At 53.8% G+C, this 26,668-nt stretch overlaps 2 protein-coding genes across 3 annotated transcripts; one reads left to right on the forward strand and one right to left on the reverse strand.

Annotated features, from left to right (window-relative positions):
* The first annotated feature begins 653 nt into the window (after nt 1-653).
* Palm (paralemmin) lies at nt 654-24,872 on the forward strand. 2 transcript variants are annotated; one of them, XM_027419450.2, is made up of 9 exons: nt 654-815; nt 12,695-12,746; nt 13,048-13,128; nt 13,465-13,595; nt 15,238-15,388; nt 16,902-16,923; nt 19,010-19,069; nt 20,534-20,665; nt 22,970-24,872. In XM_027419450.2, exons 1-9 carry the CDS (start codon nt 811-813, stop codon nt 23,488-23,490), a joined length of 1,155 nt encoding a protein of 384 aa, XP_027275251.1. In that variant the 5' UTR covers nt 654-810; the 3' UTR covers nt 23,491-24,872. The 2 variants fall into 2 exon arrangements, with proteins under 2 accessions (XP_027275251.1, XP_027275252.1); XM_027419451.2 differs by lacking the exon at nt 20,534-20,665 and having other exon boundaries at nt 655-815.
* Nucleotides 21,577-22,048, reverse strand: LOC103160345 (NADH dehydrogenase [ubiquinone] iron-sulfur protein 6, mitochondrial). The gene is made up of 2 exons (XM_027419547.2): nt 21,984-22,048; nt 21,577-21,910 (listed from the first exon to the last, which is right to left on the reverse strand). Exons 1-2 carry the CDS (start codon nt 22,046-22,048, stop codon nt 21,604-21,606), a joined length of 372 nt encoding a protein of 123 aa, XP_027275348.2. The 3' UTR covers nt 21,577-21,603.
* Nucleotides 24,873-26,668: the final 1,796 nt, after the last annotated feature.

Consider the following 26,668-nt stretch of genomic DNA (forward strand, 5'->3'; position numbering starts at 1 on the left):
TGTGGTGGAGCAGGCCTGGCTGAGGCAAGGGGATCTCTGTGAGTTTCAGGCCATGATAGTCTATTTAGTGGGACCCTGTCACATGAAAACAAAAGCAAGGGGAACCCACCATTGAGGGTGGACCTCCACATACACACAAGGTGAACACACTCTACAAAACCGAACCAAATGATAACTATTCTATCATAAAAGTAAATTTTGTCACACATTTGTCCTTGCTCCACCCCTAGGCCTAATATGTAACTGTCTAGGACCAAGGGGCTGCAGTCCAGGTAGGAACACAGGAAGTCACCTGGTGCACCCTCTAGGGAAGACGGGCCCTATGTCTTCCTTATTGTGGCTCGCCAGTGTCTTGGGAACAAAGCCTGAGTTAACCTGCTGCCCTCCAATCACGCTGGCAGCATCATGGGGCTGTCTAAACTCTTGAGTTCAATAGACCATATCCGGCTGTTAGCCCAGGCTGGGCTTCCTCCTGCGGGAGCTGAGCCCCCCAACAACTGCTGCTGTTGCTATCCTCAGCCGGATTTGAACTCGTTTCCTCCCATCTAGAGCTCAGGGTGACGCTTTGGGCTGCTGCAGCTGCGCCGGTGCGGAGCGTCCGCGGCCAGCAGGAGGCGCGCGCCGGCGCGCAGGGTGCAGGGAGCGCGCAGAGGCGGCGCGCGCACGAGCCCACCCGGCCGCGCCCGGACAATACCCGGCGCGCTGGGGACTATGCCTGCGCCGGTGCCGCCCCCGCGCCGCGCAGCCCTGGCCGCCAGGCCCTAGAGCCGGCCCTGCCCCACGCTGCACCGCCCACGGACCTCGCGGGAGATGGAGTGAGTACCCGGCCACGCGGGCTCCGCCGTCCCAGGCCCCCAACGGGGGACCCGGAGGCGACGCGGGGAGACCGTCCCCAGCTGCAAAGGGGAGGGATCGAGCTGGGCTGCGCGCTCCAGGCCTGGTCCCCAGTCAAGGGGAGGGGGGGCACCCGGATTGCACCCACACATCGCTTGCAGGATGCGAAGGAGAGGGGCCCACGCGCGCACACGACCCTTCATCCAAGCTGGGCCACCTGTGGGTGGGCGCCCCCCGAGAGCCTACGAGATCTCGGGAGTAGTGGGGACCCTTCCTCAAAAGACAGGATGCTCCCTCTTCCCCTCCCCCAGCTGCGCCTCGCCGCTCCCGGCGCTTCTGTCGGTCCCTCCTGCGCTCTGCCCTCCTCGTGGCCTCACCGGGGTCCGCAGCCTCCTGGCCAGATTCCGGCCCCTTAGATGCGGTCCTGAGTTGCCACTGGCTGGAGAGGTGCATTTCTGCGGAGCGCTAGGCGGGCGGTTCCCTGTCAGGGGCTCTAATCTGGTTTCCTCCTTCCCCTTTGAGCGCCCCCCCCCCAGGAAAAGGGGGGGACCTGATGGTGTGACTCAAGGAGTCACTGGTTCTGGTTGAATATGGTGGTGGTACCCAGTCCCCAAACCCAGGCTGGTGTGAGCTGGGGTCTGTTTGTGTGGGGCTGTTGGAGAGGTTGATGGGCTGTGGAAGATTTTGTACACAGCTGGGGGCCAAGTGAGCATGAACGGTCATTCAGGCATACCGCCCCTCTAAGCAATGTGAGGGTGTCCCCCCAAGCCCCTTACTTACTCCCACAGGTGGGAAGGATAGGTGGTTGAGGGATGTTGACAGGCCTGAGGGTAGGGAAACATTTCCTAGGTCACAAACCTGCCAGCTTGGTGACTGAGGTAGTAGCACCCTACACAGGGCCCCATCCTCATCCCAGCCAGAGCTTGGGACATAGAAGTCCAGCCAGCTTTGCTTGGTTGGTGGCCGCTCCCCCTGCCCTTCCCTCTCTGGGTGTGTTTTGTTTGAGACAACTTTCCTCTTGGGATTAACCCGTGACCCACCACACCCACTGATGGGTGGAAGCTGTCACATCCCTCCCTGGCCAAGAAGGCTGACTCTCAGACCTTTACTTCAGAAAGCCTAGACAAAGGCCTGTCTGCTCCCCCACCCCGCCCTGGGAGCCTGGCCAGGGGCTCAGGGGAGCCAGCGCCTGGACTTGCCTGCCCCACATCCCCTGGCTTGTTTATCTGTTGGGCTGGCCTGGCCCAAAGGAGCCTCTGACAGCAGGGTTAGGCCTGGGTGTGGCAGTGGTGGCCAGGGGCTGCATTGACAGGTGAGGAGCCCTCCCACCCAGAGAGGAGAGGTATTTTTCTGGTTAAGCCTCTATTGTTTCCTTGCCCACTGGGGATGCAGAGGCTCAGGGGGGACGAGGTGATGCCTCAGAGCCACGCAGCGCACCCAGAGTCCCTTGCACCTGCAGTTCTGGATGCACTGTGTGGTTCCCGGGCCTCTCCCTGGGTGGGCAGTCCATCAGTTATTACTGGGTTTGGGGGAGGGGGTCAGTGGGAGATGGCTCCATGTGGCTGTTGGTTTCCAGTTGACACAGGGTGGGATGAAGTTTCCCTCTGGCCCTGGCCAGTCTGTACTCCTTGACCCTCCATTATCATGGCTCTTTTCCTCAAGGGCTGAACTCATTCCCTTGATGAATTTCGTGACCCAAAACATAGGAGATGCTTGCAAACGCTAGGAAGAGGGGATGTTCACGATGCATTTATTTATTTATTTATTTACTTATTTATTTTGGTTTTTCGAGACCTGGTTTCTCTGTGTAGCTTTGGAGCCTGTCCTGGCACTCGCTCTGGAGACCAGGCTGGCCTGGAACTCACAGAGATCCGCCTGCCTCTGCCTCCCACGTGCTGGGATTAAAGGCGTGGTCACCACCCTCACGATGCGTTTTACAGGTCAGGACACGGTGTTGCATGTCTTTAATCCCAGCATTCAGGCAGAGGCAGGTGAATGTGAGTTACAGGCCAGCCAAGGCTACATAGAGAGACAAAAGAAAAACAAAAAGCACTTTAAAATTTAAGAACAGAGCCAGGCATGGTGGCTCACGCCTTTAATCCCAGCACTCGGGAGGCAGAGGCAGGTGGATCTCTGTGAGTTCAAAGCTAGCCTGGTCTACAGAGTGGGTTCCAGGACAGCCAGGGCTACACAGAGAATCCCTGTCTCAAAAAACAAAACAAAAAAGGTTTGTATAAAGGAGGGAACTGGAGAGATAGCCCAGTGGTAAGAGGGTTACTGCTGCTCTTTCAGAGGGTCCCAGTTTGGTTCCCAGCACCCAAATGGTGGCCCCCCAACTCCAGTAACTCTAGATCCAGGGACAATCAGACACCCCCTTCTGGCCTTCACGGGCACTGCATGCATGTGCACAAACCCACACACAGATTAAAAATGAAGTCTTTGAAAAATTTAAAGACCTATTGAAAATTACTTTGAAGAGATGTAGCAGATATGGGTGGCCAGGAAGCTTTAGCAATTCTTCCTGTCTCAGCCTCCTGGAGTGTTGGGGTGACAAGTATGAGCTACCAGAATGGAGATGTTGTAAAGGAGAGCCTTTCCTGGGTGCAGCCTGGATCCTAACCCCAACCCCACCCTAGCCTGACCCGCCCCCATCCTGACCCTCCCCACCCCAAACCCCTCATCCCTCGTGCCTCTAAGTCTCTTAGTGCCTGTGCCAGGCCTGCCTGATAACTGAATTTCAAAGCAAGCTTTGGTTTTCTTTGTACCTGTTTGGTTTCTGGCTTCATGTCTGTCTGAGTACCTCTGTAATGTTTTTCTCCAATACAAGGGAATTTGGTTTGAAATGTGAGTTTTCTGTTTTGGTTTGGTTTTTCTTTTTTAGTTATTTGTGTGGGAGAGTGTATGGGCAAGCGCACTGGCTCAGGTGTGAGAGTCTAACTTTTGAGAGTTGTGGGTCCTGGGGATTGAACTCAGGTCTTCAGGCTTGACAGCAAGCCCTTTTACCCATTGAGCCATCTCACTGGCCCCTGAAACGAGTATAATTTATTCATTTGTGTTTTAGTTTGTTATTATATTTATTATTTTTGTGGGCAGTACATGGCGTGGGTCTGGAGGTCAAAGGATGTCTTGCAGGTCTTTCTGTCTGCACCATGTGAGTCCTGGGAATAGAACTCAAGGCCTCAGGTTTCGAAGCAAGCACCTTTACCTGCTGAGCCATCTTGCCTGCCTTCTCCTTGCAGTTTTAATGTTGTTTTTGTTGTTGGTTTTTCGAGACAGGGTTTCTCTGTGTAGCTTTGGAGCCTATCCTGGCATTCACTCTGGAGACCAGGCTGGCCTCGAACTCACAGAGATCTGCCTGCCTCTGCCTCCCGAGTGCTAGGATTAAAGGTGTGTGCCATCACCGCACGGCTTGTTTTTTGTTTTGTTTTTAAAGATTCTTTTTCCCCCTAAGGCAGGCTTTTACTGTGTAGCACAGGCTGACTTCCAATTCGCCACTCTTCTGCCTAGATCTCCCAGTCTATGAAAGATTTTGTTTTGTTTTGGTCCTTTCTGCCCTGGGCCTTTTCTATAAAGAATTCTCCAGGATCTGCCACACAGGCAGACAGGAGCACCTGCTGGCCAGACTGGTGCTTGCAAACAGGAACAGGGAGACAGCCTTCTGTGGCTTGTGCCTGGGTCCCACCCCCTCAAGCTCCTTCCCCAGCTGCCCAGCCCCCCCAAAGCAGGCTACAGAGCCGCAAACTGCCTGCACTAAAGGGCCTAGGGTATGGCGGGTCAAGGATGAGGAAGGCAGGCTGTGCTGAGAGTCTGCCTGCTCTGGGAGCCAGAGGAGCCAGGACTTGTGTCTGGAGCTGACATAGGGCTGCAGAGGCCATCTGTCTCCTGGAGGTTTTACAGCTGGAAACTAGGGACAGTCAGAGCATGCTAGTGCCTCTTGAGAATGGTGATGGAGCCCCAAGCCTGGCCCTGGATGACTTCCAGAAAGCAGCCCCATGGAGCCAGCTGTGCAAGAACAACTGTGGAGGGTGTGGCTCGGCCTGGGCACCCAGCAAAGAGGCAGAGGAGTCAAGGTGGAGATCTGGGAGGCGGGGGAGGGCAGTAGGCACAGAAGCTGAGGTTTTGTGACACCAACACAGGAAGATGAGACTGTCCTTTCTCTCTCTTTCTCTTTCTTATTGTCCTTTGATTGATGCTATTGTTTTTTGTTTTGAGAGAAGGTTCCTTTATATCCTGGCTGTCCTGGAACTCAGTCTGTAGACCAGACTGGCCTTGAACTCACAGAGATTCTCCTGCCTCTACCACTGAATGCTGGGGTTAAAGATGTGTGCCACCATGCTCAGTGGGCTGGAATTTATTGGCACATTGACTGGCCAGTGTGCTCTAGGCATCTTCTGTCTCTGCCTTCCCTGGGCTGGGACCACAAGCCTGCACCACTATGTCCATCTTTTTATGTGGGTGCTGGGGATTTGAACTCAGGTCCTTATGCTTGTGCAACAAGCCCTTTACTTGCCAAGCCGTCTCTCAACTCCACTTGTGTCCAGATCCTCTGTCCATAGGACGTCTCAGTGCAAGACCAGGAGGGTGGGTGGGGACCCAGCCTGTCTTTGGCTTGGCCCCGGGAGGAAAGGATGGCACATCGTTATATTAGCGAAGTGTCTGGTGGCTGGGAAAAGAAGCTGAAGGGAGGAGGGGTCTGTCCTGGCCGAAGTTAGCACCCTCCAGCATAGCAGGGAGGAGCATGACAGCAGCCACACTAAGCAGAGAGGTGACCACTGGGTTCAACCCAGGACCCCAGCCTGTGGGACAGCTCCACCACAGCCAGGGTGTGTCTTCCTACCGTGGTTAACCTGATGTAGAGAATCTTTCATGGATGTGCCCTATAGTTCTGTCTCCATGGTGACTCTAGAGCCTATATGGTTGACAGTATTGCCCATCACAATCATTGTTAGCACCTTCTCCACGATTTGCTAAAGGTTTTTTTGTTTGTTTGTTTGGTTTTTGAGACAGGGTTTCTTCTGTGTAGTGTTGGAGCCTATCCTGGCACTCGCTCTGGAGACCAGGCTGGCCTCGAACTCACAGAGATCCGCCTGCCTCTGCCTCCTGAGTGTTGGGGTTAAAGGCAAGTGCCGCCACCACCCAGAGATAAATAAGTCTTTTAAAAATCTGGAATATGGGACTGGAGAGATGGCCCAGAGGTTAAGAGCACTGGCTGCTCTTCCAGAGGAGCTGGGTTCAATTCCCAGCACCCACATGGTGGCTCACAACTGTCTGTAACTCCAGATCTGACACCTTTACACCAATGCATATAAAATAAAGTTAAATAAATTATATATTAAAAAATCTGGAATACTAGCTGGGCAGTGGTGGCACACGCCTTTGATTCCAGCACTTGGGAGGCAGAGGCAGGTGGATCTCTGAGTTTGAGACCAGCCTGGTCTATAGAGCGAGTGCCAGGACAGCCTCCAAAGCCACAGAGAAACCCTGTCTCAAAAAACAAAACAAAACAAAAAATCTGGAATATTTTGAGCACTGATAGTGACTCAAGTGGAGAATTTTCCACCTAGCCCTGTATTGGTCCACTCAAGACAGTTGTGTTGAGTATCTGGTATGAGAGACTTCGGCACTGAGGCTCGAAAAGTACAACGCTCTCCTGGCATCATGTGACTCGGCTCCAGTGCCAGTGTCATAGAAAGCAGGTGTGGCAGGCACACACTGTCACCCGAGCACTTGGAGATAGGCAGAAGGAAGGGTCATAGGAGGTCCAAGGGTGTCCTGGGTGTCCTGAACCCCATCACAAAGAAAAGAGGGCTCTCTGAATACATATGAAACAAATGTTTTTGTGTCTGGACTTCATCCCATCCATTTCCCTTAAGGGGGCATTCACCCTACATATCTATGCCGAGGTGTCCAACCACCTCCTCTATCTAGCTGCAGCGCAGGGTTCTCAGCCTGTGGGTAACCCTCTCACACAGTCCCATAACAAATGTCCTGCACATCCGACATTGGCGTTATGATTCCTAACAGTAGCAAAATTACAATTATGAAGTAGCGACATAATAATTTTATGGTTGAGGGTCATCATAACATTAGGAAGGGTGAAAACCACTGCTCTAGAATATCCCATCACCCCAAAGTGAAGCCCTCACCCAACAGTCACCCCATCCCCTCCCAAGCCCCCAGCACCTCTGAGTCCACTTCCCATCTTTGGATTGCCCTGTTGGGGACATTTTCTGTTATGGAGTCCCACACACGGTGTGGCCTTGAGTGTCCTCCATCTCTCTGCACCGTGGCATATGTCGCAGCCTTGCTTCTCTTTATGGCTGAGTACTCCTCCTCTGTGGATGGTCCAGTTATGTGCCCATCGTTCACCTGCGGACACTACATGGTTTACATGTGAGTTTGTAACTCTGCTCAGGGTGTTAGACATCCAGGCCCCACTGTGGATAAATGTGGGTCCCGGAAGTCACTTCAGCGAGCGACTGAGTGACTTCCCCTGACCATGCTTCACTGGTCGTTGAGAACCTGCTGTGTACACTGCTGAAGACAACTGGGAGGGGAAAGATAGGACATCCTTCTTGTGGAATACAAAACACAATGAAGTGGTCAGAGTGTGTCATGGTGTGAGGCTAACGAATGTTAAAATTTGAAGATTAGCATGGCCAGGGAGAGGAGCGAGACTTCACCAAGTGGGAGGTCCTAGGGTCACAGCAGGCCCCAGTGTTTGAGGATCACTACTGGAAGAGTTCTGGGGGGCGGGGCATCTACGGAACTAGTCTCTACATTAGAATATGCCAGAGTCCCCTTTCACCTGTGAGGACCTGGGCAGGGTCCAGCCTCTCCTCTAACCGAAGGTTAATAATCAATGCATCTATTTCTCTGGCACTGGTCTGTGCTGCTGTCCTCTGCACTGCTCAGGGGTGGTTGAGTCTACTCCATGCCTGGGGCTGCATGTAATCCTGGCATGGGTCATTAGGAGACTCCCTGGAGAGCTCCCTGGAGGATGAGGCTGCACATTGTTTAGTTAGAAGGTGGAAAGGCTGAAGGTGTTCAGCGCAGGGAAGCCAGCCTGATGGCTAAGGTTAGCTTAGGGCTTGGAGCAGGCTGAGAAACGCCTGGGGTTTCAGGTCTGAACGTGTACTAAGATACTAAGAGGCCAGGAGAGAGAGGGCAGCAGACAGGTGGACTGGGCAGCCCCACACTGGAGGCCTCAGTGGGGGAGGGCTGCCAGGCCAGTCTCCTCTCACCAGCCCTGCTGGCCACCCCTTCCCCTCCTGGCCAAGGTCACCATCAGCACTTTTCTTTCATTTAGCCTCAGGAATGTTCTGGGCACTAGGCTCCACGCCTGACCAGCTTCATCCCTTTCATTGCTGTCCTGCTGGACACTGGAGCTGCCCAGGCTGTGGAGGCAACAGCCCCCCACCCCCACCCACCATCTCTATCCCTGCCAGATCCGTCCTGTCCGCTGGGTGACCTTGGGCCTGTTGCATAACCTCTCTGGGCCTTGGAAAAACAAAACTGGAAGCCAAGGTTTGGGCTTGGCTGTCACTGGATTCCCATTATCTCATCTGGAGTTGAATAATCTCAGGAGCTAGGAGACGACGCCCTCCGTGGTCCTCCGCCACCCACACACATCAACCAAGGAGCCCATCCCCCCCCCCAAGTACTTTAAAATTATCCCCAGAAGGTACGACTCCTTGAGCTGGGGTGAGTGGGCATAGGGTACCCTGTAGCAGCTCCCAGCTGGTGCCTGCTGTCCCCAGAGGCACCAGGAGAGGCTGGGAGACCACAAGTCATTTTTCCCAGACACACAGCTCACAGTGCAGCTTCCATCTCACTAAATGTCAGCGTCTCCCAGTGTATGTGAGACCTGAGGACACACAGCCTCTGGCATTTTCAGCCCCACCAGAACCCGAGGGTCATTCCACAGGGGCTTCTCTCAGTGTCTTACCGAGTTTCCTCACAACATAGCCCAGTCTGGTCTAAAGCTTACTGAAAATCCTCCTGCCTTGACTTCCCAAGTGCAGGGATTTAGCCACTGTGCCCAGCTCCATTTGCAGGCCCACGCACACATAAAATAAAACCAATATTTTTTTTTTTTCTTCAAGGCAGGGTTTCTCTGTGTAGCTCTGGTTGTCCTGGAACTCACTCTGTAGATCAGGATGACCTCGAACTCACAGAGATCCACCTGCCTCCTGAGTGCTGGGATTACAGGCTTTTCACACCATGTTCTAGCTCATTAGTTTTTGAGATAGGGTCCCATATAGCCAAGGCTGGCCCCAAACTCCCTAATAACTAGGGATGACCTTGAACTGACTCCCCAGTATCCCAACCTCCTGCATCCTAGGGGAGCGCCCACCAGCCCCATACTCCCTTTTCACTCTGTATTTTGAGACCAGGCTGGCTTTCAACTCACTGTCCTGCCTCTCTTGTCGAAATCGCAGGCATAGGCCCTTAGATATGACTTGGGTTTAATGTTTTGCATATTTCTCCCCTCTTAACCTTCACTGCCTGCTCCAGACCCTTCCCAGAGAGATGCGTGGGCACTCCAAAAACCAAAATGGGGCAAAAGGCAAGCGCCCTCCCACCCTCCAGCACCCCCCACCCAAAGCTAGTGGAAGCCTCACAGCCCCCCAGCACTGGGCCGGGGGTGGATGCTCAGCGCAGGCCCCGCCTCCACACTCAAGGCCTCGCGTTGCCATGGGGACAGCAAGGTTGCCAGGGCGACCGCCTCCCGCGGGCCCGCCATCCATCACAGCAGTGGCGCCCGTGGGGTGGGGAGGGGTGCGGGAGGGGCTCAGCTGTGCGCCTGTGCTTGTGACCATGCGACGACAATCTGGGGACGGAAGGGACAGAGGGATGGAAGTTGTCTTCTTGGGACGACTGAGAACATTGTCTCTTATGTTGGCTGGCTATTCGCCTGACTTTCGTCCGCTCTGGCTGGGGGACAGCCGTCTGGTTGAGGACACTGATTGCCTTGTCTCTATCGGCCCACCGGCCACACAGCTGTCCCTCTGCCCGGCCTGAATGGTCGCCTGACCCTTTGGTGGGGGGAATATCACAGTGAATGGGTAACTCCGAATGGCTCTTTTTCCTCTTTTTCAAATTTGTTTGTTTGTTTGTTTGGTTTTGGTTTTGGTTTTTCGAGACAGGGTTTCTCTGTGGCTTTGGGGGCTGTCCTGGAACTCGCTCTTTCTGGACCAGGCTGGTCTCCAACTCACAGAGATCCACCTGCCTCTGCCTCCCAAGTGCTGGGATTAAAGGTATGCACCACCATCACCCGGCTCAAATTTATTTATTTATTTATTTATTTATTTATTTATTTATTTATTTTGGTTTTTCGAGACAGGGTATCTCTGTGTAGCTTTGGAGCCTGTCCTAGCACTCGCTCTGTAGACCAGGCTGGCCTCGAACTCACAGAGATCCACCTGCCTCTGCCTCCCGAGTGCTGGGGTTAAAGGCATGCGCCACCAACGCCCGGCTTCAATTTTATTTTTATAATTTATTTTTATTTTATGTGCATTGGCGTTTTGCCTGTATGCATGTCTTTGTGACTGTGTCAGATCTTGGAGTTACAGACAGTTGTGAGCTGCCACGTGGGTGCTGAGAATTGAACCCTGGTCCTCTGGAAGAGACGTCAGTGCTCTTAACTGCTGAGCCATCTCTCCAGCCCCTCAATTTTATTTTTAAACAGAGCCTCACTACATAGCTTTGGCTGGCTGAGAACTCACTATGTGGCCCAGCTGCTGCCTTCCGGGGTCCTGGGTGCCTTGGCTGCAAAGAGGAGCCTCTCACCTCTGCCCTCTTCCTAGAATGGAGGAGGAGGAGGGAGTGTGGGGTGGCCTCTGGTGCACAGTGTGTAGCATTCTGCCTTGGAGAAAACTCACCAAAGGATCTGGGTAGACGCGACCGCACCTCAGCGATTGGAATAGAGTGAGTGAGGGGGAGACTGGAGGTATGCAGGTAGATTCAGGCTGCTGCACCAGGTGGGGTCTCTCGCAAGGGGTGATGTGACTGAAGGAGAGAGACAGGTCTGGTTTTTACTGTGAGAAGGTGGTTTGGGTTGTTGGGCAGAGAGGGGGCTGCTGGGAGCAAAGAGGAGAGAGGGGATAGTAGAGGCCTGGGCAGGGGAGGGGACACATGGGCTGTAAGGAAATGAGAGGTGGGCCTCCAGAGAAGATTAGCCAAGCAGCTAAGGGGTAGCTCTCCAGGAGCTGGATCGAGCCTTTCCTGAATACCTACTGCTGAAGCCTCGCTGAGGACAAAGGCAAGAGAGGAGAAGCCTGGCCCCAAGCCAACCCAGGTGACACAGGGACTTAGAAGGCTGAGGCCAGCGTGGGCAATTTAGTGAGACTGCAGCCTCTCACTATAAAAAGTAGGGGGCAGGCCCAGTGGTGGCGCACGCCTTTAATCCCAGCACTCAGGAGGCAGAGGCAGGCAGTCTCTGAGTTCAAGACCAACCTGGTCTACGAAGTAAATTTCAGGCCAGGCTCCAAAGCTACACAGAGAAACCTTGTCTTGAAAAACAATAAATAAATAAATAAATAAATAAATAAATAAATAAATAAATAAAAAGGGGCACCAGGCAGTGGTGGTGTAGGCCTTTAGGCCCATCGCTCAGGAGGCAGAGGCAGGCAGGTCTCTGTGAGTTTGAGACCAGTCTGGTCTACAGAGCCAATTTCAGGACAGCCAGGGCTATACAGAGAAACCCTATCTGGAAAAAAAAAACAAGCTGAGTGGTGACTGAGGAATACCCAAGATTGGTTTCTGTCATCCACTGCATGTGTACACATGTGTACAAATCCATGCACACCCCCCACACCACACACAGAGTAAGAAATAGGGCTGGGTCCATGGTCAGGATGAGCACCACCTAGAATCACCCAGTGAGGGGCTGGGGGCGTGGTCAGGGCGGGAACCCCTGCTTATCAAGTACAAGTCTCTGGATTCCATCCCCAGGCCTGTAAAAATAGATAAATCAGTGTGCTCTCACACCACCAGGCCCCTGAGAGGCACTGAGATGGCAAGGTGCTTCCTGCCAGGAAGGGAGCAGCTGGACAGGGTCACCTGTTGGGGCGTGGGAGCCAGGTCACTTCACAGACCTCAATGAGGTCAGGAAACTTAATCCAAAGTGGGGGGTGGGGCGGTGCCGCTGAGTCCGGTTGTCTGGATGGACTTGTGTGGGGGCAGTTCGCTGTTGGGGGCTGCAGGACCTCCTCCCTGCTTCACTCCTAGGCAAGCCCGAGCTAGATGCATCTCTTGCTCCTGAGTTGTGCAGATGGGGAAACTGAGGCCCAGAGAGGTACAGGGAAGCCTGACTCCAGGGTGTTGAACATGGCTGTAATTTCAGTCTGTGGAGATAAGGCCTCAGGAAAGGGGGGCTGGGGGCTGGGTGAGGTGACCGAGGCTAACCTCTGTCTCGGGAACAAGGGAACAAGGGGAGATGAAACCTTGGCTTTGCTGATCTTTGCTGTGTGTTCTGGGGAAACTCACACTGTCTCTGGGATCTTGGGCTGCTTTGAGAACCTACCATTTTGTCATTTACTTTGTAGTGTTGGGAGGTTAATGGGGAGAGGGGCAGATGGAGCCTTGATCCTTTCTGTGTCTGACTTAGTTGAGAGGAGGGTGATCATCTTGACAAGTCTTCTAGTGTGTCCTGGGCGGTGACAGACATTCCCTCTTTAACTTTGCTGCCTATATATCCTTCATAGCCCAAGTCTAATGCCACCCTTTCCTAACCCTTCCCAGGTCTCTAGGTAGAGCCTCTGAGGGGCTGGGACCCCACCTGACAGGGGATCTAGGGTTAGGTGTGGTCCTGGGTTGGCTAGATGGTAAAGGGTCGGATTTTGTCTCCCATATGCAGGGTCCTGGCGACAGACACTGCGTCCCAGCAGGAGCGTCTTCAGGCCATTGCAGTGAGTTCCTCCCACTGTGGACCTGGGGTCATGAGTGGGTCAGGCAGGGTGGGGTTCCAGGGTTCTTGATGCACAGTCTGTGGCTTGGAACTTGGCTACAGCAAGCAGAGTTATGTAGGGGTCCCTAGAACGAAAATAGGTGGGGGAAACTGAGGCTGGCAATTGTCACAACCTATGCCCACAGTCTGCTAATACTCCTTTGTCCCGGTCCCCTGGCTGTGCTGGGTACAGTTCACAGAGGTGCGGGGTCTCCTGGATCACACTGGGGCGGGTGTGGTCCTGACCTAATCTACACTCACAGGAGAAGCGTCGGAAGCAAGCCGAGATTGAGGGCAAGCGGAGACAACTGGAAGATGACAGGAGACAGCTGCAGTACCTGAAGGTGGGTGGGGTGGAGAGGGTGAGGTGGGTGGAACCTTGGGGTGGTCTGTGGAAAACTTTGGGTGCTATTTGAGCCCTGGTCTTTGAGACCCAGGCCTGTGTGGGCTATTTCTCTAAAGTCTGTCTGTGTAGCTCTGTGTGGGGCCTGCATGGTACTGTTGGCGTGTGTGACCCTCGGAATGACTGGGACTAAGGTCATTGTAACTCCATTTATGACCGACCAGCCTGACCCTGATCGACCTCAACCCCAACAATGATCCCATTCATAACCCTAACCTTAACATGGATCCCAACTGTGACCCTGCCTGGATTCTGAGCCACTTCCCTGCCACCCCAGTCCAAGGCACTTCGGGAACGCTGGCTGCTGGAGGGGACACCGTCCTCAGCCTCTGAGGGCAATGAGGACATGAGGAAGCAGATGCAGGAGGATGAACAGAAGGTCCGGGTCCTGGAGGAGTCCATCACCAGGTGGGCAGTAGGGGAGGGGGCCCTTTTCGGGTGACACAAGGGGAGTCCAGGTGGATTGGCCAGGAGTTAATGGGCTGGGCCTGGGGACACTTCTGGGGCCCCCTCCATCAGAGGTGGGCAGGTGTCACGGTGTGGACCTTCCCATGTGCCTCCTTGAGGGTCACACAGTGCCCAACCTCCAGCTGCAACTAGGGACTGTAGGCAGACCCTGCCTTAGCTTCCTCCTCTGTGACACTTGGAGGAGCTGGTGTGAAGCCTGGGCAAACAGGAGTCCCTGAGGAAGGGAGGTGCCGCCACCAGCCTCCCTGAGGGCTTGCAGAGGCTTCCTGGCGCCAGCCCAGCTGGCCCTTGCAAGCCCTAATAGAGACCACAGAGGCAGCTGAGCCTGCAGGAAGCGTGGGGGGGGGGGGTCGGGACAGGGAGAGTAGTAGCCTTCCCCGTGGGGGCTGGAACAAAACACAAGTGTTTCCCGAAGGCAGCTGATGGGGGTCTGACTTGGAAAAGAGGGGTCGGAGTACAAGGAAATGACTAACTTCTGTGTGAATTCAGCCTGTCCAGGGGAAGTCTGTGGGGTTAGCTGGGATTTCCCTGACCAATTGGAGAGCAGTTTAAAGATAGCATTTGGGGCTCTCCTGCACATTAAGAGAGATAACCGACTCCCCGGGCTTCTGTTTTCCTGTTCCCGTTGAGTGTTTTCTGAGGTTTTGTTTTGGTTTTTGCCTGGCTGGTAGAATCAAAGAATCAAATCAACCAGGCTAGGACTAGGCTCCACCTGTGGCCACACTCCCAGCTCCTCACTGGGGGATTCTAGGTGGGGCTCCACCCCATGACCACGCCCCCAGTCCTTTACTGGGGAATCCTAAGGGGGCTCCTCCCTGACCATGCCCCCCGCCCCTCAGTGGGGAATTTTAGGAGGGCTCCACCACTAGCCATACCCCAGTCCCTGACTGCCCCCACCCTATCCCTTTTTCAAAAATTCTTTGTTACTTTTGCTTTTTGAACCTGGATCTCTATAGCTCAGACTGACCTAAAACTGGCAGCAATCTTGTGCAGCCTGCCTAGTGCTGGGATGACAGGGGTGTGCTATCATTGCCTCTGCCTGCATTGTTTTTTTGGGGAATTTGTTCTGAAGTCTTCTGGTGCTTGTGACAGTGACACATATTTTTCCCTTTGTCCCTACAAAGCTAACCCTTCCTGCCAGTCTTGAGTGGGAAAACGGGGAAGAGGAGTTTGTTTGAAGCAGCTTAGCCCATAGTGGACTCAGCCCTGCTGGTTGCTGGCTGAGAGAGCTGCAGGCCCCCCATAGCCAGTCCAGAAGTTAAAACAACAGAACGTAGGTCGGTGAGATGGCTCAGTGGCTGAAGGTGCTTGCTGCCAAGCCTGAGAACCTGAGTTCAATCCCCAGAACTCACATGGTGACCACCATGTGCACAGACATTGTCTAATGACAAATAAATGGTGACCCATACCTTTAATCCCAGCACTCGGGAAGCAGAGGCAGGTGGATCTCTGTGAGCTCAAGGCCAGCATGCTCTGCACAGCAAATTCCAGGATAGTCAGGCTTTTACACAGAGTAACCCTGTCTTGAAAAACCAAAAACCTAAATTTGAGGAGCCTCTGTATGACCTTTCTGCCTCTACAGGCTCGAGAAAGAAATTGATGTCCTGGAGTTTGGAGAATCAGCCCCAGCCGCCCCAAAAGAGAACTCTGCAGTCCCTAGCCCGGTCCAGCCCCTGTGTGCAAGCCCAGCCAAGGAAGAACAGAAGTCAGATGTCATGGTGAACTCTCAGCAGGTAAGAGGCTCTGAGAAAGGCGGGGTCCTGAGTGACACCCACAACTTCCTTTTGCAAGGTGATGGAGGATGTGACCTGAGAGGTATTGTTTGGCCTCTCTGGCTTTCAATTTCCTCTGTGGAGTCAGCTTCCGTGCCTGTCTGTTGGCAATTTTGTGCAGTCTGATGAATTAGTGGACAGTCAGGCCTTGGCCCAGGTGGACCTCTCCTCAGGTTTTCCCTTCTGCTGTTTTTTTTTTTTTTTTTCCAGTTTTTTTGTTTTCTTTTTTTTTTTTTCTTCCTTTTCTTTCTTTAAGAAAAAGGTGTGTGCATTGGACCCAGGACCTGTTTGACAAGCACTCAACACTGATCCACAACTTAGCCTAATATTTGTATTTTTTTAAAGATTTATTTATTATTTATCATGTATACAGTGCGTGCTAGAAGAGGGCACCAGATCACATTACATACAGATGGTTGTGAGCCACCATGTGGTTGCTGGGAATTGAACTCAGAACCTCTGGAAGAACAGTCAGGGGCTGGAGAGATGGCTCAGAGGTTAAGAGCACTGACTGTTCTTCCAGAGGTCCTGAGTTCAGTTCCCAGCAACCACATGGTGGCTCACAACCATCCGTTATGAGATCTGGTGTGCAGATATACATGGAAGCAGAATGTTGTATACATATAATAAATAAATAAATAAATAAATAAATAAATAAATAAATAAATAAAATCTTTAATAAAAAAAAAAAAAAGAACAGTCAGTGCTCTGAACCGCTGAGCCATCTCTCTGGCCCTTTTTTTTTTTTTTTTTTTTTTTTTGAGACAGGGTTTCTATGTGGCTTTGGAGCCTGTCCTGGTACTCGCTCTGGAGACCAGGCTGGTCTTGAACTCACAGAGGTCCGCCTGCCTCTGCCTCCCGGGTGCTGGGATTAAAGGAGTGCGCCACCAACGCCCGGTGGCCCTATATTTTTTTTAAGATTTGTTTATTTATATTTTAGAGCCAGGGTCTCACTATGTAGCCCTAGCTGTACTGGAACTCACAGAGATCCTCCTGACTGTTGGATTAAAGGATTGTGATACCACACCTGCCCATAAATCACTTCTTTAAAACCTCCATTTGATGGAGGGAGGACCAAAGTTAAAGGTCTGACTCCAGGCCACACAGCTGACAGGAGATGCTGGGTTAGGATGAACTCAGGGCCTTGTGCATGCTTGGAAAGTGCTCTGCTACTATCACAGAGCCTTACCCCAGCCCTCTTCTGTTGTATGTTGTCGTGGTTTGGGAGGGAACCGAAATGATGCAGTCCTGAGTGCTGGCCCCTGCCTGCCAGACACACGCCTGCATTAACAGGGGACCACAGCTCAGAAGGGGAACCAGACCTATCATCAGAGAATCCTTGGGCACCAGGAGACACAACCTTCCCCCAAAGAATCTGGGTTCATGAGGAGGGTGGGCAGGTGCCCAGCCTCGCAGGCCCATTCTTCAGCTGGGCATAAATGAGCATCTCTAATCCTACCCCTCTCTCTTTCAGACACCACAGGGCACCCCGAAAGGTAAGCTTCCAGAAGGGACATGCGGCCTCTTGTGCCCTCTGGTGGCCAGAGTTGGGATGGCTGGTGAGCTGGAGGAGCCTTAGTGCACTTACCGATCAGAAAGTTTTGGGGCTGACGCCCTGGGCCAACCTGCCCACATACACACTCTGTGACATTGTCTCCAGCTAGCTAGCCTCTGGCTTAACATCTGTAAAAAGTCACGCCTGTCATCCCATCCCAGTGCCAAGTTCACTAAAGCAGGAGGATCCCCGGCTCAGCCTAACCAGTGAGCTTCAGGGCTGGGAGGTGGTGCAGTGGTCGAGCAGACCACCTGAGTTCGGATCCCAGGTTCAGGCAGCTCCCAAGCACTTATGTAACTCCAGCCCCAGGGGACCTGACTCCAAGCACAGAGAGGCACATACACACCTAATTAAAATACAACAAGCAGCCAGGCGGTGGTGGTGCACGCCTTTGATCCCAGCACTCGGGAGGCAGAGGCAGGCTGATCTCTGTGAGTTGAAGACCAGCCTGGTCTACAAGAGCTAGTTCCAGGACAGGTGCCAAAGCCACAGAGAAACCCTGTCCTGAACCCCCCCCCAAAAAAAAATACAACAAGCTTAAAAAATACCCAAAAGGTGGAGAACAACCGCAAGACATGGGTGTCTCAGCTTCAGGCTTCTGTATGCACATGCGTGCTTGTGTACACGCCCTCATGAGTAAGTATACATATCACACACACATAAAAACAGAGAGAGATTGCCAGGCAGTGGTGGTGGGCACCTTTAATCCCAGCACTTGGGAGCCAGAAGCAGGCAGATCTCTAAGTTCAAGGCCAGCCTGGTCTACAGAGTAAGTTTCAAAAATAGAGATATATAAATATTATATATTTATGTACATATGTCTTATATATAAGAACACTTTTTAAAAACAGAGTCTCACTGGTTGGTGGTGGTGCAAACCTTTAATCCCAGCACTTGGGAGCCAGAAGCAGGCGATCTCAGTGAGTTCTAGGCCAGCCTGGTCTACAAATCAAGTGCCAGGACTGTTATACAGAAAAACTCTGTCTTGAAAAACCAACAAACAAAAAACCAGACTCTTATGTAGCCAGGCTGGCTGTAGATTTACTGTGTAACCAAGGATGACCCTGAACTCCGCCCAGATTCTCCTGAGTACTGGGAAGACAGTGCCAGTATGCCATTTTGTTTGGTGCCAGAGATGGGACCAGTGATTCCTACAGGTCAACAGAGCACTGTGCCCATTGAGCAAACCACGGCTCTATTTATTTATTTTTGAGGCAAAGTCTCTACAAGCCCAGGCTGTACTGCAGCCCACTATGTAGACCAGGCTTTCTTTGAACTCACAGACACAGACACAGACACAGACACAGACACACACACACACACACACACACACACACACACACACACACACACACACACCTCTGGCGTGCAGCACCATGCCCAGCCCATGTTTTTAAGATCTCTGTTGAGCTTGTGTTTCCTGCCCAGCATGGCATGGCTGGCGATATGGCCCTAGGACTCTCTGCCCCAATTTGCTGTTAATTATTCATAGGGAGAGTCTCCCAGTCTTGCTGTCAAATTAAAAATTAATAATTAAAAGACAATCCATGCAGGCCTCTTAGGGATTTTGTGAAAGTCATTTTGAGCTGAACAATGGGATCTGTGGGTCTCAGCTGGGCTAGCTATGGGGTGAGGGGCCATGGGCAGATGTGGTATTTGGGGTACAGGTGCATGTGCTGGGGGCCTGGGGTGCAGGTACAGGTGTTGGGGTGGGGTGCAGGTGTTGGGGTGGGGTGCAGGTGTTGGGGTGCAGGTGTTGGGGTGTAGGTGTTGGGGTGGGGTTCAGGTGTTGGGGTGGGTGCAGGTGCATGTGTTGGGGGTCTGAGGTTTCAACTGAGTGTGCCAGGGATTCTGGGGTTCCAATACATGTTCAGAAGAGTCTGAGTGTTTAGACCATATGCTGGTCTGGCCATGGCTGTAAATGAGGTATATTGGGGGTCTGGATTCATGCTCATGGAGGGATGTTTTGAGGGGATCCTTCCGCCTTTTCTCTGACTCTGTCTTTCTCCACCCTGTGCCCGGTGCAGAGAATCGCATGTCCTCCACGCCGGTGCGGACTCCGGGAGGATCCACCATGATGAAGGCAGGTGGGTCAGCCCCCATTCCCCACCCTGGTCTAGCTGCCATCTGAGACTCTATCTGAGTCTGGGTGGTGAGGCTGGCAGGGTGGGGTTCACCCAGACCTCAGACCTCGGTACCCATCTGCTTTGCTCTGACACACCCACCGGCCCATGCTTCTCCGAGAAGACGGGCCCAGCATGGGAGCTCTAACCCAGTGCCCCTCGGCTTCCATTCCTAACCTCAGCCTGGGGACCCTGGCTGGCATACAGGCTGAACATGCTTCCACACGCCTGAACACGCTTGTGTTACATCCTGCCTGCTCCAGGGGTCCCGGCATCACACTGACCTCATGTGGGACCTGGTGTGTTCTGTACCAAAACCCAGAAAGACTAGTTGATGACTAGCCTAGACAATGTCCTGGGCGAGGGAGGGCCACAGGAGGCATAGAATTTCCTGTACAGAGTTCAAGTTCAGTAGGCTACACACGTTTCTTAATTCAGAAGGTGCCTTCAAGAATCGCTGTAGTAACACCAGACGTGCCTGCTCCCATCCCCCCATATCCCTTCAGTCTGTGCTCTGTACTGTCACAGCCTGGCCAAGTAAGCAGGCTGCCTTGCAAGTAGGCATGTAGGTACAGAGACAAATGATTAACTAACGATCAGGTATTTGTTCAACAAATGCTTAGGAAGCCAGTCACGGAAGAGGGGGAGTTGGTATTCTGGTGGGTGCAAGTGGCTGTTCAGTGTACCTGGTGATGAACAGGAAGAAGTGATTTTTAGGGCCCTGACGCTGCACGGAGGACCACAGGGCTTACCCACTCAGCCACATGCTTGCAAGTGCCCTCTGGTGGCTGTACGGAGAACAGACCTAGGGCTGAGGTGACCACTGGACCAGGGAACCATGCTGGGTCCCAGCCTGGGTGGGTGGGGTGCTGTGTGGGTCAGCAGGGGAAAGTTCTAGATGTTTCTGGAGGTGACCATGAAAAGGCCCAGCCAATGGGGATAGACATCAAGCTTCAGTGGAGGCCTGGGACCCCTCTCTGGTTCAGTGTGAAGTCAGCTTGGGATACTAGAGGAGGCGTGTTGGTGGGCATATGGTCAGTGCCTGGGCAACTGCTGTTAAGATTCATCTCATGGGGCATGGTGGCGCACACGTTTAATCCCAGCACTCGGGAGGCGGAGGCAGGTGGATCTCTGTGAGCTCGAGAAGTCTGGCGACTCAGCAGCACACAGTGGACAGACACAGGTCCTGGATATTAGCATGGGCTGTGGGTTCTGAGCAGAGTGCAGACTTGAACCCTTGACATCAGGAGCTATGGAAAGGGGTGGGGTGGAGAAGGCTGCATCTGGGTGGTGTGCCCAGTGTCCCCAGAGTGACTGTCATCACTGCTTGGCTCTGCTGCTACCTGTCTTCCCTGGCTTGGCCATAGCCCAGTGGGGGGCACCTGAGGGTAGATGGAATGTGGGGTAACCCCGTGCCTCTCATGTCAGCCATGTACTCGGTGGAGATCACGGTGGAGAAGGACAAGGTGACCGGGGAGACCAGGGTGCTGTCCAGCACCACACTGCTCCCCCGGGATCCACTCCCTCAGGGCGTGAAAGTCTACGAGGACGAAACAAAAGGTATGAGAAGCCAGGCCTGCTACAGGGGCAACCAGCAGACCCAAGGTCGCCCCACCCAGCCCTTTCTCCTAGCCTGGTCAGTCATTCAGAACCTGGGTAGTGTGCTGATCATATAGAGGCAGTTTCAGCCATGGCAGAGCTCATGCCTGCCACTCAGAGAGCTGGGTGAGGAGGGAGCTTCTCAGAAGCCCACAGCTGCAGAGCCAAGAGAAGGGAACTATGCACCTGGCAGGGGCCACAGCTTGTGCAAAGGCCCCGAGGCACATTGAAGGAGGAGGGACTGTGTCCTGAAGGCGACTGGGTGGCCTGACTGGATGGGTTTTGGGAGGTATAGAAGAGATCGGATTTTATGTGTCTGTGGTTCTGGAGATGGAAATCAGGGCCTCTAAAATGCTAGGCAAAGGCTAACAACTAAGCCACGCCCCAGCCTTTCACTGGTGGATTCTAGGTAAGGGTGCTATCCTGACCACACCCCCAGTACCTCACTGGAGGATTCTAGGCAGGGGCTCCACCCATTACCATACCCTCATCCCCTTCACTGGGGGTTTCTAGGCATACGCTCCACCCCTGACCATACCCCCAGCCCTTTACTGATGGATTCTAGGCTGTTATTTCCAGCTTTCCTGGCTGGTTTTATAGGTGTTTTCCAGGACTCAGCCGTGGGAAAGTCATCTTGAGGAAACTAGGGTTCATCTAATCAGGGATGTTTTTAACAGGAGCCATAAAATCAAACTGGTCCCCATTCCATCCTCCTTTTAAGAAATAAATACATATCCTGTAATTCTCCTTTTTTTTTTTTTTTTTTTTTTTTTTTTGTCCATGATGGTAGCATCTTTCATTCCTAAGAAGGGACACTGTTCATAGAGCAGTGACCTCACACCAAAACACCTAACATGGAGATGGCTCACAGGTGTCAGAGGACCAGGACACAGCCCACACTAGTGACAGTGCTGCTTGAATTGCAGGCCACAGTAGCCACACATCCCCGTTTTTGTCTCTTTGTCCAAACTTATGTACACCTTGGGGTGGCCCAGGGCACCACCACCTCCATCGCAGGCTATGACCCGATTGTCCACCTCATTCACGGGCTGCTCTGCTATCAAATCAATGGTGAAGTTTTCATTCACCTCTTTCTGACGATCTACAAACCGAATCCTCCTGTAGTCTTTTTCATCGTAAACCTGGCTGGTGTGCGTGATCTTCTCCCCGCTCGGCGACACTCGCACCCCAAAAGCCAGCGCAGCCCTAAGGAGAGCCAGCAGCGGTCAACGCCGCTGCCATCTTCAATTCTCCTTTTTACTGTTTGTATCTACCACACCGGGTCTCACCCCAGCTCCCATGCACTTCCCTTCTCTGGATTGGGCTGTTTTGGGCATTTCCCATCATGGAATCCCACACTGTGGCCTTTTGTGTCTGGTGTCTCAGTGAGCAGTGTCCTAAAGGTCCCTCCATGCTATGGTGTATGAGAGCCTCACTCCTTTTCTTGGCTGCATGATAAGTCAGGGTGTGAGGGGACCGTGCTCTGTATGTTTGGTACTGGGCATGTTTTTGTGTGAACACATACCCATGTCTCGGGTATGACTGGAGTAGGACTCGCTGGCTCCGATGGATGTGACTCTGTTTATGAAGGACACTGAGGCTGATATCTGTTGCCCTGTGCCACTCCCAAAGTGGCTGCACACGTCTCACCCTCTGCCCTTCCTTCCACCGTCTCTTTGGTCTCTCTGGGGACCCAGAACCAGCTAGACTGGACCCCGGTTGCTTAGCAACAGCCGGGGATCTGTTTCTTTGGCTACTGTATTCTCATCTTGGGAGCCTAGGCCCAAGAGAGAGATTGGACCCTGCCCTTCACCCCCAGTGTCACCAAGAGGCCAGACACAGGAACTCCTCTTCCAGGGGGTGGTAGCCCTGACCCTTCCCTGGATCCTGGGGCCACCCTGTCTCCTACCCCTCGGTCTAGGATTCCGGAGGACTTTGCCAGGCTGAGATCCAGGAGTACTTTGGGGCTGTAGACAGTTGATCCCCTCAGTGAGGACACCCTATCCTTACTTATCTTAGGTTAACTCAGAAAGTGTCAGCCAGGCCAGCTAGTGCACCCCTGTCATCCCAGCACTCAGGAAGCTGGGGCCAGGAGAATCTCTACCTGGAGACTCGAGCTCATGGCAATCCTCCTACCTCAGTCTCCTTGAGTGCTGGAACGACAGGCATGCACCACAAGAGCTGGCTATCACAGAGGGTGTCTTCCACAGCCTCTGGGTTCTGTCCTCGTCCCCCAGCTAACTCTTTCTGTGTGTCCCCACACAGTAGTCCATGCTGTGGACGGCATTGCTGAGAATGGAATCCAGCCACTAAGCTCCTCCGAGGTGGACGAACTCATTCACAAGGCCGATGAGGTCACACTGAGCGAGGTGGGGCCCACAGCTGGGCCACCAGAGCCTCGGGGACTCGCAGAGGATTCCAGCAGGAGCACACCGTCAAGGAGGGAGATCACAGGAGTTGAAGCTCAGCCAGGAGAGGCCACCTCAGGCCCACCGGGCATCCAGCCTGGTCAGGAGCCCCCGGTAACCATGGTCTTCATGGGCTATCAGAATGTGGAAGATGAAGCAGAAACCAAGAAGGTACTGGGCCTGCAGGACACCATCAAGGCTGAACTGGTGGTGATCGAAGATGCAGCCACGCCCAGGGAGCCGGCACCACTCAATGGCAGCGCGGCTGAGCTCCCAGACACCAAGGAAGAGAACCAGACGGGGCTCTCGGCCACCCCCAGCGATGCCCAGGATCTTGACATGAAGAAGCCTCGCTGTAGATGCTGTTCTGTCATGTGAGCCGTCGGGGCGCCCCAGTCCCCGGTCCCGTCCTTCGCTCCACACTCCACCCAGCAGCCCGGCCCTCCCCGGCGCCTGCCCACCCTCACCCTCCGCCTCACGGGCCCCAGACACCTGTGTGTGTGTGGTCCCTGTGCACCTCGAGTCACGGGTGGGGGGTGCTCTGCCCGTCACCACACTCCACACTCACCCCGAACCTCTGAGCCGTGTGTCTTCCCTTGGTGAGAGACAGGCCGACCCACCTCAGATCCCCTAAGGTTGGGGACTCCCAACTCCAAGTCACTGCAGGTTTACACAGACGGCTCATGCCCACCATGGTCTCAACCTGGTGTCCCCTTGTTGCCCCAGGCCAGCCTGTCTGTGCCTTATTGCTACTTTGGGGAGTCTCTGAGGGGACCAAATGAGAGGGTCTCCCTGGCCAATGCGCCAGCAGCCTGGTGTGGGCAGGTGGGGTGAGGCCACACTTCTTTGGAGATCCCGAAGTCTCAAAGTCCTAGGGTGGAGGACAGGCACCTGTGGATTCCCCCAGTAAGTAGGGGTAGCTCAAAATAGGGGTAACCCTTAACTGGGGATGGATACATCACCCCCAAGATGGGGCCATTGTTGGCAAGGCCCCAAATCAGCCACTCCCTGTCTGGGTCCCCCCTACCATGCACACACTGGGCCCTTCTTCCTGGTGCTAATTTAGGGACCCTTGGAGTCACCTTTACCCTCTTCTCTAGTTGGCTTGGACCAGGGTCCTGGGTTTCCCACATACCCCATACCCTAGAAGGCAGGGGTACGGCTGCCAGCGCTGCAGAGCCTAGCATTTCCAGGCAGGTCTAGGTTGCCCCACACACACCTTGGGTGGGAGTAAGGGAATCCCCCATTTGCCGCCTGGCTGGACAGGCGCCATGGCAGGGGGTCACCCACCTGTGGGCAGGCAGCAGCAGCCACTTTGGTTCTGGACGCGCTGCCCTGCATTATAGACGCTGGCTCAACACTCTCCACCTTCACTAGCTTCGGAGGACCACACCCGGTCCAGGTCCCTTTCCTTGGGACTCCAGCCTGGTGTGTAGAGTACAGGACCACCCGTGGGGCCCTGTCACTACCCGAAGCTGCAGTGGGGCACGCAGAAGCCACAGGGTCTGTGTCCTGTCCTTCCTGTGGCCTGGAGGAGAGGCACTGTTCCCTGAGGGGTGACTTGTGGCCATGGTCATGGCACCCCTTCCTCTTCCTCCTCTGAGTCTGCCTGAGTCCCTGGAGCCCTGAGCCTCGGCTGAAGTGCCCTTGCTGCCCCCTTCTGCTTTTGACGTGTGACGAGGCCCTGCCCCTTCACTCCCGTGTTCTTGACTTTCCCAGAGAAACAAATTAAAAAAACAAAAATGTGCAAGTGTTCAGAGCCAGATTGCTGTAGTTCTTGGGTTTCATCTGGGCGGGAAGGGGTGCGGCCATCAGGCGAGGAGGGCGGCCTCCTGGTGGTGGAGCCATAAAAAGGCCAGGCACTGGCCTAGCAGAACACAGGAGAAGCTTCACTCCCCTGTGGCCCACTGCACCCCTCAAGGTGAATCCCTCACTGTGGATCTTCCCAGGACTCTGCGGCACCTGGACAGGTGAGGGGCAGTTGTGGGCGGCCACCCCGAAGGCCTTGGTCTTCACATCTGCCACATTCAAGTCCTGGGGCTTCAAGGTTGGGGATAGAGAGGTAGGTCCCCATAGACACCCCCACAAACTCTGAGCTAGATTCTGAGAGCAGCGGAGACCCCATTTCCTTCTCTGTAGCCTTGGAGAAATTTTCTCCCTTGGTCTCAGTTTCCCTATCTGTAGAAGAGCTGGCTGGGAGTCCTGTGTCCCAGCACACTGGGTATTCCTGGCTTCAGCGAAAAGTCTGTGTAACCTAAGCTGGCCTCAGACTCACAGCAATCCTCCTGCTTCAGTTTCCTGAGAACCGAGATATCAATCTGGGGCCCCTTTGAGACTCAGTTCCCTGTGGAAGGTGGTTTGTAGAGCCTACAATGTGGGGAGAGGGCTACTGGTCCACATACCTCCTGGCCTGTGGGATTGGATATGTCCTCCATTCGATGTCAGCTTCTGCTAAACAGGGATGAAGGGGCCCTGGGAGGAACTGGTGCACCCCGCTCCCTGGTTTTTACCCTCTCCACAGTGGTAGATGGTCTCTGTTACCACATCTGTCAAGTCCTTTTGGAATCAGAGCTGGGGGACCACTGCCTGAAAGGAAGGAAGAAAAGAGAAAATCAGAGAATCAGAGGGGCCCCACAAGCCAACCCTAGGGGAAGGTCGGGATCCCAGCATTATGTCCTCAGGTCCCACAGACTGCCAGAGCCACTTGAACCCAGAGGGTTCTTGGCCATCGCCAACTTCTCATTGCACTGGGCTATCAGCCTCACCTGTCTGACCAATGCTCCTGGGGATTTTGTTTGCTTATTTTTGAGTTTGGGAGACAGATATCACTCTATAGTCAAGGCAGTCTTCAAAATAATAGCAATCCGACAGCCTCAGCCTCATGAGTGCTCGGTGACAGTGCTGTTTCTCTGTACTGGGTACTTCAGAAGGCTTCATATTTCATGTGAAATGTGTGAATGTGACCTGGAGAATTCCCATTTCCTGAATGGGAAAACAAGGCTTACAGGGTCAGGCAGGATTCAGCCCAAAGCCCCACTGACCCCTCCCAGAGAACAGCGACCTGAGACCTTCACCCTGAGTTTCATAATTCCAGCCACAGCAAGTGTGAGGCTGGAAACACCCACATATGTCCCTTGGTCTGCTTGGATCAAAGGGGGTATCCACTGGAAGAGACAGACATTCAAAGGGGTTTCACAAGCTGACTCAGGCTTGGGATTTAGTCTCCCCGTTCCATGGAAGCCACAGTCATTCCTGTGACCCTGGGCAGAGGTAGCCCCCCATCAGCAGGATTGAGAAAGGTGGGGAAGCCAGGCAAAGCCACTTCCTGCTCTATGGGGCCAAGCCCAGCAGCGGGCATGCTGCCCTCCCTCGTCAGCCTGGGTATCGTTTTTCTGTCTTCTCTGGACTTTGTTTCCCGTGTCTGGGTGGGGACGGGGAGGAGGGGTGCACCTGGTCCCGGGTGGGGCCTCTATCGCCTTGGCAACTTGTGGCCAGGGCGGAGCCCTGGGGCCTCCATGCAGAGGACACAGCCTGAGGTTGGGAGGCGGCCTGAGCA

Source organism: Cricetulus griseus, chromosome 5 (assembly GCF_003668045.3).
Source record: "Cricetulus griseus strain 17A/GY chromosome 5, alternate assembly CriGri-PICRH-1.0, whole genome shotgun sequence".
NCBI classification, from domain to species: Eukaryota; Metazoa; Chordata; class Mammalia; order Rodentia; family Cricetidae; genus Cricetulus; species Cricetulus griseus.

Bases quoted from the DNA above. Each gene is read 5' to 3' on its own strand.
- Palm (XM_027419450.2), top strand. The intron at 12,747-13,047 runs GTGAGTTCCTCC...CTACACTCACAG, and splicing joins AGCGTCTTCAGGCCATTGCA to GAGAAGCGTCGGAAGCAAGC. The intron at 19,070-20,533 runs GTGGGTCAGCCC...CTCTCATGTCAG, and splicing joins ATCCACCATGATGAAGGCAG to CCATGTACTCGGTGGAGATC.
- LOC103160345 (XM_027419547.2), bottom strand. From the start codon at position 22,048: ATGGGAAATGCCCAAAACAGCCCAATCCAGAGAAGGGAAGTGCATGGG. The intron at 21,911-21,983 runs GTGTGGTAGATA...GGCTCTCCTTAG, and splicing joins GGGAGCTGGGGTGAGACCCG to GGCTGCGCTGGCTTTTGGGG.